Below are 18175 nucleotides of genomic sequence, written 5' to 3'. Positions count from 1 at the left end.
TACTATATAATATTAAAGAAGGCTAGTTTATTATTTTAAGTTACTCTATTATATTAAGGAATTATTTTAAGACACTATATTATATTGAAGAAGGCTAATTTATTATTTAGTTTCATTTATTAATTTATATGGTATTAAGGAATTATTTTAAGATACTATATTATACTGAAGAAGTTTAATTTATTATTGTAAGATAGTATATCATATTAGAGAATTATTTTGAGATACTATATTATATTAAATAAGGCTAATTTATTATTTTAAGTTACTCTATTATATTAAGGAATTATTTTAAGATACTATATTATATTGAAGAAGGCTAATTTATTGGTTTAAGATACTATATTAAAGAATTAGGATATTATATTAAAGATGGCTAATTTATTATTTTAAGACACTATGTTATATTAGAGAATTATTTTAAGATACTATATTATATTAAAGATGGCTAATTTATTATTATAAGATACTATATTATATTAGATAATTATTTTGACATACTATTATTTGGTTAGGGTTAGGGTTAGGTTATTAAAGGTTATTAGGGTTATTATATTAAAGAATTTTTTAAGATACTATATTATATTAAAGAAGGCTAGTTTATTATTTTAAGTTACTCTGTTATATTAAGGAATTATTTTAAGATACTATATTATATTGAAGAAGGCTAATTTACTAGTTTAAGATACTATATTAAAAAATTACGATATTATATTAAAGATGGCTAATTTATTATTATAAGATACTATATTATATTGAAGAAGGTTAATTTATTATTTTAAGATACTATATTATATTAGAGAATTATTTTAAGACACTATATTATATTAAAGATGGCTAATTTATTATTATAAGATACTATATTATATTAGATAATTATTTTGACAGACTATTATTTGGTTAGGGTTAGGGTTAGGGTTAGGTTATTAAAGGTTATTAGGGTTATTATATTAAAGAATTTTTTAAGATACTATATTATATTAAAGAAGGCTAGTTTATTATTTTAAGTTACTCTATTATATTAAGGAATTATTTTAAGACACTATATTATATTGAAGAAGGCTAATTTATTATTTAGTTTTATTTATTAATTTATATGGTATTAAAGAATTATTTTAAGATAATTCTTTTAATTAAGAATTATTTAAAGATAATTCTTTTAATATTATCTTTTAAGATAATATTATACTAAAGGAGTTTAATTTATTATTGTAAGATAGTATATCATATTAGAAAATTATTTTGAGATACTATATTATATTAAAGAAGGCTAGTTTATTATTTTAAGTTACTCTGTTATATTAAGGAATTATTTTAAGATACTATATTATATTGAAGAAGGCTAATTTATTGGTTTAAGATACTATATTAAAGAATTAGGATATTATATTAAAGATGGCTAATTTATTATTATAAGATACCATATTATATTGAAGAAGGTTAATTTATTATTTTAAGATACTATATTATATTAGAGAATTGCTTTAAGATACTATATTATGTTAAAGAAGGCTAATTTATTATTTAAAGATACTATATTAAAGAAGGCTAATTTATTATTTTAATTTATTATTTTATTTTATTTATTAAATTATATGATATTAAGGAATTATTTTAAGATACTATATTATATTGAAGAAGGCTAAATTATTATTTTATTTTATTTATTAATTTATATGATATTAAGGAATTATTTTAGGATACTATATTATACTAAAGAAGGCTAATTTATTATTGTAAGATACTATATCATATTAGATAATTATTTTGAGATACTACATTATATTAAAGAATTTTTTAAGATACTATATTATATTAAAGAAGGCTAGTTTATTATTTTAAGTTACTCTATTATATTAAAGAATTATTTTAAGATACTACATTATATTGAAGAAGGCTAACTTATTATTTTAGATACTGTACTAAAGAATTACTATATTATATTGAAGAAGGCTGATTTATTATTTTAAGATACTCTATTATAAGGAATTATTTTAAGACACTGTATTATATTAAAGAAGGCTAATTTATTATTTTGTTTTATTCATTATTTATATGATATTAAGGAATTATTTTAAGATACTATATTATATTAAAGACGGTTAATTTATTATTTTAAGATACTATATTATATTAAAGCATTATTTTAAGATACTATATTATATTATATTAAAAATGGCTAACTTATTATTTTAAGATACTATACCATATTAAAGAATTATTTTAAGATACTATATTACATTGTAGAAGGCTAATTTATTATTTTAAGATACTATATTGTATTAAGGAATTATTTTAAGATACTATATTATATTACAGAATTCTTTTAAGATACTCTATTATATTAAAGAAGGCTAATTTAGTATTTTAAGATAAAATAATTCTTTAATATAATAGAGTATCTTAAAATACTAAATTAGCCTTCTTCAATATAATATAGTGTCTTAAATGAATTATTTAATATAACAGAGTAAGACACTATATTATATTAAAGAAGGCTAATTTAGTATTTTAAGATACTATATTATATTGTAGAAGGCTGATGTATTATTTTAAGATATTCTATTATATTAAAGAATTATTTTAAGACACTATTATATTGAAGAAGGTTAATTTATTATTTTATTTTATTAATTAATTTATATGATATTAAGGAATTATTTTAAGATACTATATTATACTAAAGAAGGCTAATTTATTATTGTAAGATACTATATCATATTAGAGAATTATTTTGAGATACTACATTATATTAAAGATTTTTTTTAAGATACTGTATTATATTAAAGAAGGCTAATTTATTATTTTAAGTTGCTCTATTATATTAAGGAATTATTTTAAGATACTATATTATATTAGAGAATTATTTTAAGATACTATATTATATTAAAGATGGCTAATTTATTCTTTTAAGATACTATATTAAAAATTACTATATTATATTAAAGAAGACTAATTTATTCTTTTAAGATACTGTATTAGATTGAAGTATTATTTTAGGATACTATATTATATTAAAGATGGCAAATTTATTATTTTAAGACACAGCTGGACTGTGATTGGCCATTAAGTAAAAACAATCCACATGAAACCAATCAAACCATGACCAGTTGGTAAACAATGTCCAAACCACATTCCAAAGCAGCGAAACACAGGAGAAGCAAATGAGATAATTATTATTTTCATTTTTCTCTGAGGCTTCTCAGCTTTTTCCAGAAGCTGTGACAGCGCCACGCAGGGCAGGTCACTCACCTGAGTCTCCGTGACCGTGGCAGTTTTGGGGGCCAGGGGGTTGGTGAGGGTGATGGTGTACAGGATCACTCGGGTCTGGTTGCCATTCTCCTCCTTCTTCCAGGGGTGAAAGATGATGTCTGAGAGGAGAAAACAACATTCCAGGCATTGGGGAGGGATCTCTGGAAAGGCACAACCATCACCAAGGTGGGGATGGGATTTCCTTCCCCCTGGGGAGCCTGGCTGCTCTACAGCTCAGCTGAGTGTGAAACCAAGGGCTCCTGTGCTAAATGTGAATATTTTCCCTTCTTTCAAGGGCAGGGAAAGGGAGAGAGGCTGGGGATTTATCTCCTTCAGCAAACCTACAGTTACAGGGAAAGGACTAGGACAAGCCAAGGGATCTCTCTGCAGCTCTGGCCGTGCCAGATGTGGAGCTAGAAGAGCTTTTCCCTCACACTGTTAAGCCTTGAAGATCAGGCCTTAGGTGATGATAAAAAACAAGAAAATCAGCGTTTTCCATAAAAAAACTGTTCCAGCTGTTAGAAAATGTAATCAGATGGGCACACAGGTCCTGCTTGCTCTTGGTTACCACCAACATGGGACAGTGTGGCCAACTGGACAAATCTGCTCAGAATGTCACCCAAGCAGAAAAAATTGTAACTCCAAGGCAGAGGTGATGATAAAAAATAAGAAAATCAGTTTTTCCCCAAAAAAAAGCTGTTCCAGCTGTTAAAAATGTAACCAGATGGGCACACAGGTCCTGCTCGCTCTTGGTTACTACCAACATGGGACAGTGTGGCCAACTGGACAAAATCTGCTCAGAATGTCACCCAAGCAAAAAAAATAGTAACTCCAAGGCAGAGATGATGATAAAAAACAGGAAAATCAGCGTTTTCCATAAAAAAACTGCTCCAGCTGTTAGAAAATGTAATCAGATGGGCACACAGGTCCTGCTTGCTCTTGGTTACCATCAGCATGGGACAGTGTGGCCAAATTGGGCAAAATCTGCTCAGAATGTCACCCAAGCAGAAAGAATTGTAACTCCAAGGCAGAGATGATGATAAAAAATAAGAAAATCAGTTTTTCCCACAAAAAAAAAAGCTGTTCCAGCTGTTAGAAAATGAAACCAGATGGGCACACAGGTCCTGCTTGCTCTTGGTTACCACCAGCATGGGACAGTGTGGCCAACTGGGCAAAATCTGCTCAGAATGTCACCCAAGCAGAAAGAATTGTAACTCCAAGGCAGAGGTGATGGTAAAAAAGAAGAAAATCAGTTTTGTGATGATAAAAAATAAGAAAATCAGTTTTTCCCCCAAAAAAAGCTGTTCCAAGCTGTTAAAAGTGTAACCAGATGGGCACACAGGTCCTGCTTGCTCTTGGTTACTATCAGCATGGGACAGTGTGGCCAACTGGACAAAATCTGCTCAGAATGTCACCCAAGCAGAAAAAATTGTAACTCCAAGGCAGAGATGATGATAAAAAACAAAAAAATCAGTTTTTCCCCCCAAAAAAGCTGTTCCAGCTGTTAAAAATGTAACCAGATGGGCACACAGGTCCTGCTCGCTCTTGGTTACCACCAGCATGGGACAGTGTGGCCAATTGGGCAAAATCTGCTCAGAATGCCGCCCCAAGCAGACAAAAATTGTAATTCCAAAGCAGAGACCTTCCCCTGCAGCCCCTTGGCAGATCCAGCAGCAGCAGCAGCAGCAGCTCCCCAGTGTTTTGTGGAAGCAAACTCCAGAACTTCGTGAAAGTTGTAAAGCATTGGACACATGCAGAAATTTCTCTCCCTAAAAGACATGTGTGCCTCTGGGAACTCCAGATCCCTTTTTATCCCCCTCTCAAATACATAAGCAGGCAATTTCACCATTGGGTTCATACATATATTTCACATATATATATGTGAAATATATATTTCACATATATATATGTGAAAATATATGTGAAAATATATGTGAAAATATATGTGAAATTCATTTTACAAATTTCACATAACATTTGCCACTAATTCTTCTTTATCAGAAAGAATTCCTAGGTCAGGTTGACCTGATCTCTGTTTCCCCTCCTTATCTCTGTCCTTCACTGACGCAGTTTCTCTGAGCAAAAACTTTTTGCAAGAACAAGCCGTGCTTTCAAAATACGGACTTAACTCCAAGATGTACATTTCACCTAGATCAAAATGGAAAATTCTGGAAAAAATTTCCAAAACTCTGGAAAATTTCCGTTCTGTCTCACCAGAGAAGCGGCGCTGCTCCATGAAGTCCCTCTGGAACTGGGAGTCAGTGAAGAGCAGGTCGTAGAGCTTGTCCACGCTGAAGTTGAACACCTCGTTCACGTACTGGCGGCCGTTCAGGTCCTCGTAAAAGGCTTGGACCTCCCCTGTGGGCAAAGAGAGCCTCAAGGTCCAGCCATGACCTCCAGGGTGATGGAAATTGTGCTTCCATAGCACAAGGACCTCCATATTTCCCTCAATATTTCCCTCAGAAGGAACCTAAAGGAGAGACTTCAACTGCTGCCTCAGGTTTTAGGTTTTCTATTTTTCAGGTTCTGTGCTGCTTTAGTGTGTGGGTCTGGGCTCACATCAGGGGATGGTGAGCTCTGTGCACAGAGCAGGGAGACAAAACAATTCCTGCTCCAGCTGGGCACCAAGGACAAATGATCCAAATCTCAGCCCAGGAGCACAAACCCCGTGGGCTGGAGAGAGAAAAACAAGCAGGGTGGGACTGGATGGGCTAAAGCTGGAATGGGACAATGAACTGCAAGGTGCAAATGGAGCAGAACTGATCCCAGGGAGAGACCCCGGGAGCGCTCGTGCATTTTGGGGCCATTTTGGTTCACCTTGGGTTCATTTTGGGACCATTTGGGTTCGTCTTGGATTCATTTTGGGACCATTTGTGTTCACCTTGGGTTCATTTTGTGGCCATTTCAGTTCATCTTGGGTTCATTGTGGGATCATTTTGGTTCATCTTGGGACCATTTTGGTTCATCCTGGGTTCATTTGGGACCATTTTGGTTCACCTTGGGTTCATTTTGGGATCATTTTTGTTCATCTTGGGTGCAGCCCTGGCTGGGCTCTTGTGCTGCCCAAGGTGCATCCATGGAGGGCTTTTAATAAATCCCTGCTTTATTCATTAACTGTCCAGCCCCTATTCTAGGCCAGCCTTCACAAAGCAACACAACCATTGTCCTGCACTGATCCCAGGGCAAGAAGTTGGGACATGAAAAGGGATCACTCATTACATAGGGAAGGGATAATTAATCATTTTAGGCACATCCTAAAATTTTTAGGCTCATCCTGAAATTTTTAGGCACATCCTAAAATTTTTAGGCACATTCACTTTCTGCAGCCCACAATGGGAATTCTTTGCATCTCCAGGGTCCAGGAAAGGATTTCAGCAGTTGCCACTCCGTTCCCTCACAGGAGGGATGGGATAAGGCTGGAGGAGCCCTGGTGGAGGGGCCTTTCCCCATTACCTTCATCGTGGGTGTCTGAGGAGTCGCTGAGCTCTGTGGGAATGTCCTCGTTGTCATTGAAGTCCAGGGAGGGGGAGTTCACAGGGCCAATGATGTCGATTTTCTCTCCCATGATGTTGGCAATGCCAAGGTCCTTCTCCACAGGACTCTCTGCCACTGCCTCCTCCTCCTCTGGGAGCACTCCATCGAACTGCAGCAAGGACAGGGCACAACAAGGCAAGATCAGCACCTGCAGATGGGCTTTGTTTCAAAAAACCTCACATCTGAGAGCCAATCTCTGAATATTTGCCCTTGACATATCTGGGAATTAAACAGAGAGAGGAGGACAATTGCTATACAGTGTTTTTAAAACCTCCTCTCAGAAAATCAGTGTTCAAGCTTTGTTGAAAAGCTTGAACAAAAATCACAGGATTTTTGTTCACAATATTGTCCAATACTGGTTTTGGCTAAAAGAACCTAAAAGAAGTAATATCAAAACAAGGTCTGCTCTGCCATAATTCCAGGAGGGTACACACTATTTACTGAAGGCAGGGAAGAAATTATAACCCTTTTATGTCCAAAACTTTTCATCCAGAAGTATAAAAAGAAAAATGCTCTTGCTGCTGAGAGTCCCAGGGACAAAATCACTGCCCAAGGACTGAAATCGGCAGCGGTGGAAGAGGAGCTGGAGGATGAACGAACCTCCTATGACCCATGGGGTGCTGGATTTCAGGGAAAACAAATTCCTGCTGCCAGGGGAGGTGCGCGGGGGCGTGAACGGCCCTGGAATCCGGCTATCTGGTGAGGGGCGAAGGCCAGGGCCCCTGTGCATCAGAAAGCAGCCCCCCTCGGCGTCTTGGCCTCGGGCTGAGCTGGGGGATAGCTCGGAGCAGCGCGGTGAGAGACGAATTAGGAGGCGACCACTTGCTGGGGGTAAACTGTCGGTTTATTACAGAAGAACCAACAAGGAGGGGAAACACCCAGCAAATGGCCCCGAACAGGGGGTGGGAGAGGGTTTTAAGGGAAAAGGGGGGAAGAAGGCAGGGAAACCTGGCTATCCAATAGAAATACATATTTGGAGGTACGAAACATAACTGATATACTAAAGTAACTGTTATAAAGCATAGGAGGGGCTCCGGGGCTACAGCCAACCATACCTCCCAGAGAAAAGAAAATTCTCGAAACCTGGGAGGAGAAAAAGAGTGATTGACTGACCCCAAGGAGGAAACAACTTTCACTTTATAAGAGAAACCAAGGGAGGAGCAGTTTCATTTCCATAGCAACCTAACTGACAGGGTAGCAGCAGGAAGTAATACAGAAAATGGGGGGAGCAAACTAACAAACTTAAGAACACACCACAGCAGGGAGGGAGAAAACTCACCGAGGCTGGGGCTTCACTGCTGCCTGTGGAGGTCAGGGTGCTGGCAGTGACAGATTTCTTTGGCAGCTGAGGGCTGGCTTCGGGCTTGGCCTCCATGCTGCTCTTGGAGGAGCTGTCGTTGACTTCATTCTCCTCCACGGGGATTTCTTCGCAGTAGCTGGGACGCCACAGAGAACACAGGTTTTTATGGTTACCCCTCTCACAACAGCTACAGCTGCACACACAGAGCAAGTGAGAATGTTTCTATGAGGTCTCCAGGCTGTCCAGAGGCAGGAATGGCTCAGTGCAGGGGAGAGCAAGCCCCAGTTTTTGGGTGTTTATACAAGGATTGACAAGCATCAGCATTTTCTGGCCATGCAACACTGCCTGGTCTTGTGACCAGGGTGCTTTGGAATTTCTAGAATTGCTCAGCTGGCTCAGCAGGCACTGCACTCCCTCCCAGTGATGCCTCAGGTTTCAGCTGTACTATTTTTCAGATTCTGTGCTGCTTTACTGTGTAGTTCTGAGCTTCACATTAGGGGATGGTGAGCTCTGTGCACAGAGCAGGGAGACAAAACAATTCCAATTCCTTCTCAAGGAATTGAGAAGGAATTGTTGACAATTGACCAATTGTCAATACAAGTTTCAGGCCCAAGAGCACAAACAACACAGACTGAAGACAGAAAAACAAGAAGGGGACTTGATAACCTAAAGCTGGAATGGGACAATGAACTGCAAGGTGCAAATGGAGCAGAACTGATCAAAGTGAGAGACCCCGGGAGCACTCGTGAATATTGGGACCATTTTGGGTCCATCTTGGGTTCATCTTGGGTTCATTTTTGTTCATCTTAAGTTCATTTTGGGACCATTTTGGTTCATCTTGAGTTCACTTTGGGACCATTTTGGTTCATCTTAAGTTCATTTTGGGACCATTTTTATCCATCCTGGGTTCATTCTGAGACCATTTTGGGTTCATCTTGGGTTCATTTTGGGACCATTTTGTCCATCCTGGGTTCATTATGGGATCATTTTGGGTCCATCTTGGGTTCATTTTGGTTCATCTTGGGTTCATTTTGGGACCATTTTGTCCATCCTGGGTTCATTTTGGGACCATTTTGGGTCCATCTTGGGTTCATTTTGAGACCATTTTGGGTTCACCTTGGGTTCATTTTGGCACCGTTTTGGTTCATTTTGGGACCATTTTGGTTCACCTTGGGTTCATTGTGTGACCATTTTGCTTCATCTCGGGTGCAGCCCTGGCTGGGCTCTTGTGCTGCCCAAGGTGCCTCCATTGAGGAGATCCTTTTAATAAAGGCATTATTTAACTCTATTCTTTAACTCTGTTCTAGGCCATCCTTCAGAAGGCATCACCAGCTTCCATGAGGAACCCTCCACCTCCAGCTTTGCAGGCATCACACATTCCAGAGCCACAGCTTGGCCAGGTCCCAGATGTGCCAGCACAGGCAGCTTTTGGGGCATGCAGCGCCTGTGCCAGGTCCTGGATGTGCCAGCACAGGCAGCATTTGGGGCATGCAGCACCTGTGCCAGGTCCCAGATGTGCCAGCACAGGCAGCATTGGGGCATGCAGCACCTGTGCCAGGTCCCAGATGTGCCAGCACAGGCAGCTTTTGGGGCATGCAGCACCTGTGCCAGGTCCCGGATGTGCCAGCACAGGCAGCTTTTGGGGCATGCAGCACCTGTGTCAGGTCCCAGATGTGCCAGCACAGGCAGCTTTTGGGGCATGCAGCACCTGTGCCAGGTCCCAGATGTGCCAGCACAGGCAGCTTTTGGGGCATGCAGCACCTGTGCCAGGTCCTGGATGTGCCAGCACAGGCACATCTTTTGGGGCATGCAGCACCTGTGCCAGGTCCCGGATGTGCCAGCACAGGCAGCATTTGGGGCATGCAGCACCTGTGCCAGGTCCCAGATGTGCCAGCACAGGCAGCATTTGGGGCATGCAGCACCTGTGCCAGGTCCCAGATGTGCCAGCACAGGCAGCATTTGGGGCATGCAGCACCTGTGCCAGGTCCCAGATGTGCCAGCACAGGCAGCATTTGGGGCATGCAGCACCTGTGCCAGGTCCCAGATGTGCCAGCACAGGCAGCATTTGGGGCATGCAGCACCTGTGCCAGGTCCCGGATGTGCCAGCACAGGCAGCATTTGGGGCATGCAGCGCCTGTGCCAGGTCCCGGATGTGCCAGCACAGGCAGCTTTTGGGGCATGCAGCGCCTGTGCCAGGTCCCGGATGTGCCAGCACAGGCAGCTTTTGGGGCATGCAGCACCTGTGCCAGGTCCCGGATGTGCCAGCACAGGCAGCTTTTGGGGCATGCAGCACCTGTGCCAGGTCCCGGATGTGCCAGGACAGGCAGCTTTTGGGGCATGCAGCACCCCCTGCTCCCCTGGGACCCCCAGTGCTCCCCCCAGAGAGCCCAGCGCTCCCCTCTCACCCCATGGTGTTGAAGTCATCGTCAGGAGGCACGTAGTCTTCGTCGTCGCTGGTCAGCCCCAGCTCGTTGCCGTAGCACTGGTGGACAAAGTGCCAGAGCTCCTTGGGGCACAGGGGCTGCAACAGGGACACCCAAAAATCACCAACGTGCAGCCAAAAATGCCAAAACACACTGAAATTATCTGGAATTGTCACTGCCAGGAGGACATTCCTTGCCCTGAAAGAACGGAGAGATTCTCATCCTTGAGGTGACAGCCTTCCTGTGGGCTCTGCTCTGTGAAATTCCATTTTATGGAGTTTTTTTATTATTATTATTATTATCATTATCATTATCATTATCATTATCATTATCATTATTATCATTATTAAAATTCTATTACTTAATTTTTATATATAATTACATATTTATAGTCATCGTTCTTATATTTATATTTACATTTGTATTTATAGCTGCATTTCATCTATATTTATATTTTATTTCTATCATTATATATAATTCTATATGTATATAAATATATGAATATGCAAAATAGAAATATAATAACACCGGCATTATTTATTATTATTTATTATTATTTATTATTATTTATTATTATTTATTATAGAAATTATATATCTATCTTTATAGATATATAATTTTCATATATTAAAGTAATAATTTTAAAATGTCAATTATTTATTTAGTTATTTATATTTAAATGTTACTTTTTAAATCATGTATTTTAATATGTTATATAAATAGATGTAATTATGATTTTGTTATAAATATAATACCCCATAATAAATATTATAAATTTTACAGTTATGGATAATGTTATATATAATTTTACATAGTATATGCAATGTATAAAATATATGTAGAATGTATTTTATATATATATATATATATATATATATATATATTTTCTGCTGTGCCTCCACTCAATGGCTGCTGTTCCATCAAACCCCAAGATTTTATGAGTTTTGGTTTTTTTTTTCCCTTAAACTTTTTGTTGAATTAAAGCTGCCTGAAGAATTCCAGCTGCAGGGAAAATTATCTAAAACAATCTCTTAAAAAATAATTCAAATAATCTAAAGCAATGAAGAAAAACATTTCCTGCTGCAGTTTGGAATCAAAAGGAGTTGGTGTCACCAGACACCCCTGTGAAAAGTTAAAAAAAAGTAAAAAATAGAAAATAATTATCCAGACCACTGAAAAAAGCCCAGATTTTAGGGATGCAGGTCAGTGATCAGCACATGACTGTGACATGAGGCTCTGAAAAATGGGGCTTGTGATTTAAACTTGTGATTTAAAGATGTGCTACAGGGATGAAAGGGGATTTTTACCCCGAAAAACTTATGACCAACAACAAAGATTTCTTGGTCATGAGGGGAAACAAACCCAGTGAACTTTTTCTGAGCTGCTGGCTTGAATTTTTTCCCATAGTAACTGCATGGGATAAGGAGGAATTTTTAAATCTAGTTCCTCACAGCAGCAACCAAAAATATGGGGGAAAAAAACCTCTGATGAGGAATTTTCATCCAGAGAAATCTGCCTGCTCCTCCTCCTTCCCACACACAATAACTCACACCCATGTCTTATCAGGAAAACTGCACTCAGCTTTTTCTCCTTTTTTCCTGCATCCCACATTTGGAAAAAAAGAGCTCTGGAAGTGTTTCCTGTGTTTATCAGCCCCTGCCTCAGCTCCTTTTTTGCCTTGACCTCGAGATCAAGGGCGCTGAATTCCATTTGGAGCTCCAAAAGCTGCTCAGGTTCCAACCACAATCCTTTCTGCTCCTAAATCCTACTCTGAATTTTGGGACAGGGTATTCCTGGTGCCTCATTCCTCCTGAATTCCAGCCAGGACACCCCAAAATGCTGGAACATCAGGGCCAGAAATCCCCTCCATGCTGTGGAACAGATACTCAAATTAAATCCATGATTTACAGGAACAGATTTATTTTAAAATCCAACCCACTGAGCCCTCACCCAGTGCACCCACAACTGCCCTCACTTGGATTTGGGATGTCCTGAACATTCATTTTCTGTCCTGCTCTCTTGAGGGCTGCTCCACTGTGGAATTACAATCTTCCAAAAAAAAAAATTTAAAAATCCTTCCTGAGACCTTGATTCCTCAGGAGAGGCGGAGTGGCACCTACTGTGTGTGATTTACCCCAGAAAATCAGTGATTTCTCCCAGAAAATGGGTGATTGACCTCAAAAAACAGGTGGTTTATCCCAGAAAATGGGTAATTAACACTAGAAAACAGGTGGTTTATCCCAGAAAATGGGTGATTAACCCAATAAAATAGGTGATTTATCCTAAAAATAGCAGGTGGTTTACCCCAGAAAATGGGTGATTAATTTCAAAAACCAGGTGGTTTATCCCAGAAAATGGGTGATTTATGCCAGAAAACAGGTGATTTGTGCCAGAAAATGGTTGACTTGCCCAAGAAAACAGGTGATTTACCCCAGAAAATGGGTGATCAAACCTCAGAAAACAGGTGATTTTCCCCAGAAAACAGGTGATTTATGCCAGAAAATGGGTGATTAACCCCCAGAAAAAAAAATTCCCTGCAAAAAGAGGGAATTGCCTCTGCACTCACGAGCCTGCTCTGCCTAAACATGTGTTTCATGTCCCTGCTGCCCAAAACCACTTTTATTTGCTGTCCCTTCTGCCCAAACACTTGTGTTTCATGTCCCTAATGCCCAAAATCACTTTTATTTGCTGTCTCTGGGTATTTTTCAGCCAGAAGTGATGCTCCTGCCCACACCCACCCCTCTGTACCTTGTCCAGCAGAGCATTCTGCCACAGTCTGAACATCATCATGTACGTCCTGTCCCGGGCCCCAAAGGAGGTAAAAAAGTGCTGGATGGGGAGGAAGAGAGAGAAAAATCAGCTCAGAAAAAGCCAAAAAACAGGTGAAAAACACAATAAAGCTGTTTGGGGTCACTTTTCAGCTGGAGTGAGCTCATGGAGAGGCTCTCACCAGGGAGTGAGCACTGAAACAGCTCTGTGAGAGAAGTGCTGCTGTAAAATCTGAATATTTCACCTGGCCCCACACCTGAGCTCCAGCTCAGCACAATCCCTGCTCCCCATCCTTTTCCCAGTTTGGAAAAACCCCACACACAAATCCTTCTAAGTGCCCTGCCAGCCTCATCCATGTGGGATTTACCTTTTCAGTGTCAGTGCAAACTTGGATGGCATTGGGAATGAGCCGGGCTGTCTTCTCCTTGGTCATGGAGCAGATGTCCTTCAAGCGAACTGTCAGCTGCAGCAGGCAGGGAACAGCACCAGGAAAGGGAGAAAATCATGAGAAAAGCAGCAGAAAAACCCTTCCAAAGTCAGTGTGAGCAGATCCCCGGGGTTGACAGCAGTGGGACAGCATCACCAGGGCGGGAAAAAGAGCAGGAAAGGGGGAAATTCAAGAGAAAGAAAAACCTCATCAGTGTCTCCCAGGCAGGGAAAAAACACCAGGAAAGGGAGAAAATCATGACAAAGGCAGCAGAAAAGCCTTTCCAAGGCCAATGTGGGCACAACCCCACAGCTGGCAGCACTGGGAGAGCCTCACAAGTGTGTCCCAGTGTCCTGGTTTGATAAGGAAGCGAGGTTTTGGGAGGCTGTGGTCAAACCAGTGGGTGCTCAGATTTGAATATTGGCACCTGGTGTGATCACTGAGGACAGAGATACACCTCTGAGAACATGGGGGGTTAAAAGCAGAGAAAAACAGGCAGGGAAAAACACCAGGAAAGGGAGAAAATCATGAGAAAAGCAGCAGGAGAGCCCTTCCAAAGCCAATGTGAGCCCGAGGGTTGGCAGCAATGGGAGAGCCTCACCAAACATGGAAAAACACCAGGAAAGGGAGAAAATCATGAGAATGGCTTTGGAAGGGCTGTTCCTGCTGCCTATGGAGCAGAGCCCCAGGGCTGGCAGCAGTGGGAGAGCCTCACCAGGCAGGGAAAAACACCAGGGAAGGCAGAAATTCAAGACAAAGGCAGCAGGAATGATGTGAGCACAGCCCTGAGGTTAACAGCAGTGGGACAATCTCACCAGCGTCTCCCAGGCAGGGAAAAACCACCAGGAAAGGGAGAAAATCATGAGAAAGGCAGCAGAAGAGCCCTTCCAAAGCCAACGTGAGCCCGAGGGTTGGCAGCAATGGGAGAGCCTCACCAAACAGGGAAAAACACCAGGAAAGAGAGAAAATCATGAGAATGGCTTTGGAAGGGCTGTTCCTGCTGCCTATGGAGCAGAGCCCCAGGGTTGGCAGCAGTGGGAGAGCCTCACCAGGCAGGGAAAAACACCAGGAAAGGCAGAAATTCAAGACAAAGGCAGCAGGAACGACCCTTCCAAAGCCAATGTGAGCACAGCCCTGAGGTTAACGGCAGTGGGACAATATCAGCAGTGTCTCCCAGGCAGGGAAAAAACATCAGGAAAGGAAGAAATTAATGAGAAAGGCAGCAAAAAAGCCCTTCCAAAGCAAATCTGAGCACAGCTCCAGGGTTGGCAGCAGTGGGACAATCTCACCTGTGTCTCCCAGGCAGGGAAAAAACATCAGGAAGGGGAGAAAATCATGACAAAAGCCTTTCCAAGGCCAGTGTGGGCACAACCCCACGGTTGGCAGCACTGGCAGAGCCTCACAAGTGTGTCCCAGTGTCCTGGTTTGATAAGGAAGTGAGGTTTTGGGAGGCTGTGGACAAACCAGTGGGTGCTCAGATTTGAATATTGGCACCTGGTGTGATCACTGAGGACAGAGATACACCTCTGAGAACATGGGGGTTTAAAAGCAGAGAAAAACAGGCAGGGAAAAACACGAGGAAAGGGAGAAAATCATGAGAAAAGCAGCAGGAGAGCCCTTCCAAAGCCAATGTGAGCACAGCTGTGGGGTTGGTAGAAGTGGGAGAGCCTCACCAAACATGGAAAAACACCAAAAGAGAGAAAATCATGAGAATGGCTTTGGAAGGGCTGTTCCTGCTGCCTATGGAGCAGAGCCCCAGGGCTGGCAGCAGTGGGAGAGCCTCACCAGGCAGGGAAAAACACCAGGGAAGGCAGAAATTCAAGACAAAGGCAGCAGGAACGACCCTTCCAAAGCCAATGTGAGCACAGCCCTGAGGTTAACAGCAGTGGGACAATCTCACCAGCGTCTCCCAGGCAGGGAAAACCACCAGGAAAGGGAGAAATTAATGAGAAAGGCAGCAAAAAAGCCCTTCCAAAGCCAATGTGAGCACAGCTCCAGGGTTGGCAGCAGTGGGACAATCTCACCAGTGTCTCCCAGGCAGGGAAAAAACACCAGGAAAGGGAGAAAATCATGACAAAGGCAGCAGAAAAGCCCTTCCAAGGCCAATGTGGGCACAACCCCACAGTTGGCAGCACTGGCAGAGCCTCACAAGTGTGTCCCAGTGTCCTGGTTTGATAAGGAAGTGAGGTTTTGGGAGGCTGTGGTCAAACCAGTGGGTGCTCAGATTTGAATATTGGCACCTGGTGTGATCACTGAGGACAGGGGTACACCTCTGAGAACACGGGGGGTTAAAAGCAGAGAAAAACAGGCAGGGAAAAACACCAGGAAAGGGAGAAAATCATGAGAAAAGCAGCAGGAGAGCCCTTCCAAAGCCAATGTGAGCACAGCCCTGGGATTGGCAGCAATGGGAGAGCCTCACCAAACAGGGAAAAACACCAAAAGAGAGAAAATCATGAGAATGGCTTTGGAAGGGCTGTTCCTGCTGCCTATGGAGCAGAGCCCCAGGGTTGGCAGCAGTGGGAGAGCCTCACCAGGCAGGGAAAAAACACCAGGGAAGGCAGAAATTCAAGACAAAGGCAGCAGGAATGATGTGAGCACAGCCCTGAGGTTAACAGCAGTGGGACAATCTCAGCAGCGTCTCCCAGGCAGGGAAAAACACCAGGAAAGGGAGAAATTAATGAGAAAGGCAGCAAAAAAAGCCTTTCCAAAGCCAATCTGAGCACAGCTCCAGGGTTGGCAGCAGTGGGACAATCTCACCAGCATCTCCCAGGCAGGGAAAAAACATCAGGAAAGGGAGAAAATCATGACAAAGGCAGCAGGAACAACCCTTCCAAAGCCAATGTGAGCACAGCCCTGAGGTTAACAGCAGTGGGACAATATCAGCAGTGTCTCCCAGGCAGGGAAAACCACCAGGAAAGGGAGAAATTCATGAATAAGGCAGCAGAAGAGCCCTTCCAAAGCCAATGTGAGCACAGCCCTGGGATTGGCAGCAATGGGAGAGCTTCACCAGGCATGGAAAAACACCAGGAAAGGGAGAAAATCATGAGAATGGCTTTGGAAGGGCTGTTCCTGCTGCCTATGGAGCAGAGCCCCAGGGTTGGCAGCAATGGGAGAGCCTCACCAGGCAGGGAAAAACACCAGGAAAGGCAGAAATTCAAGACAAAGGCAGCAGGAATGATGTGAGCACAGCCCTGAGGTTAACAGCAGTGGGACAATCTCACCAGCGTCTCCCAGGCAGGGAAAAACACCAGGAAAGCGAGAAAATCATGAGAAAGGCAGCAGAAAAACCCTTCCAAAGCCAACGTGGGCACAGCCCCAAGGCTGCCAGCAGCAGGAAAGCTTCACCAGGCATGGAAAACCTCCAGGAAAGGTGGAAATTCAAGAGAAAGGCAGCAGAAAAGCCTCACCAGTGTCTCCCAGGCACGGCAAAACACCAGGAAAGGGAGAAATTAATGAGAAAGGCAGCAAAAAAAAGCCCTTCCAAAGCCAATGTGAGCACAGCTCCAGGGTTGGCAGCAGTGGGACAATTTCACCAGCGTCTCCCAGGCAGGGAAAAAACATCAGGAAAGGGAGAAAATCATGACAAAAGCCTTTCCAAGGCCAATGTGGGCACAACCCCACGGTTGGCAGCACTGGGAGAGCCTCACAAGTGTCTCCCAGTGTCCTGGTTTGATAAGGAAGTGAGGTTTTGGGAGGCTGTGGACAAACCAGTGGGTGCTCAGATTTGAATATTGGCACCTGGTGTGATCACTGAGGACAGAGATACACCTCTGAGAACACGGGGGGTTAAAAGCAGAGAAAAACAGGCAGGGAAAAACACCAGGAAAGGGAGAAAATCATGAGAAAAGCAGCAGGAGAGCCCTTCCAAAGCCAACGTGAGCCCGAGGGTTGGCAGCAATGGGAGAGCCTCACCAGGCATGGAAAAACACCAGGAAAGGGGGAAATTTGTGAGCAAAGCAGCAAGAACAGCCCTTCCAAAGCCAATGCTGGCACAGCCCTCAGTGGGAGAGCCTCACCAGGCAGGGAACAAGACCAGGAAAGGAGAAACTGATGGCAAAGGCAGCAGAGGAGCCTCACCAGTGTCTCCCAGCGGAAGATGTTGCTGTAGAAGCAGATCCAGTTCTCGGAGAGGTAGAGGCGGCCCTGCAGGAGAATGTCCCTCTGGAGGGCACAGGAGTAATCTGGGGGAGGACAGCACGTGGTCAGAAAGGAGCAGAAAACCACAAGATGCCACCGGTACCTTCAGAGTTTTGCCTTTGTGTTTTTCAGATCATGAGCTGCATCAGTGCATGAGTCTAAACCCCATATAAACTCCATATAAACTCCATATAAACTCCATATTAACTCCATATAAACTCCATATAAACTCCATATTAACTCCATATAAACCCCATATAAACTCCATATAAACTCCATATTAACTCCATATAAACTCCATATAAACTCCATATAAACCCCATATAAACCCCA

At 42.2% G+C, this 18175-nt stretch overlaps 1 protein-coding gene across 13 annotated transcripts in view; it reads right to left on the bottom strand.

Moving 5' to 3' along the window:
* Nucleotides 1-18175, bottom strand: part of GRAMD1B (GRAM domain containing 1B) — a 148798-nt gene that overhangs the window by 13852 nt on the left and 116771 nt on the right. For 11 of the 13 annotated variants that reach the window (XM_074559626.1, XM_074559628.1, XM_074559627.1 and 8 more), the window contains 8 exons: nt 17783-17886; nt 13646-13741; nt 13258-13338; nt 10492-10607; nt 8066-8279; nt 6706-6895; nt 5467-5610; nt 3253-3371 (listed from right to left, as the gene is read on the bottom strand). In XM_074559626.1, the coding sequence (XP_074415727.1) occupies nt 3253-3371; nt 5467-5610; nt 6706-6895; nt 8066-8279; nt 10492-10607; nt 13258-13338; nt 13646-13741; nt 17783-17886 (1064 nt within the window). The remainder of the gene's footprint in view (nt 1-3252; nt 3372-5466; nt 5611-6705; nt 6896-8065; nt 8280-10491; nt 10608-13257; nt 13339-13645; nt 13742-17782; nt 17887-18175) is intronic. The other 2 variants (XM_074559629.1, XM_074559630.1) reach the window with 1 other exon arrangement.

The sequence above is a fragment of the Zonotrichia albicollis genome, chromosome 27 (genome assembly GCF_047830755.1).
Source record: "Zonotrichia albicollis isolate bZonAlb1 chromosome 27, bZonAlb1.hap1, whole genome shotgun sequence".
Classification (NCBI taxonomy): Eukaryota; Metazoa; Chordata; class Aves; order Passeriformes; family Passerellidae; genus Zonotrichia; species Zonotrichia albicollis.
Note: the sequence above shows the minus strand (reverse complement) of the source record. Positions and strands in the feature narration are given on the sequence as shown.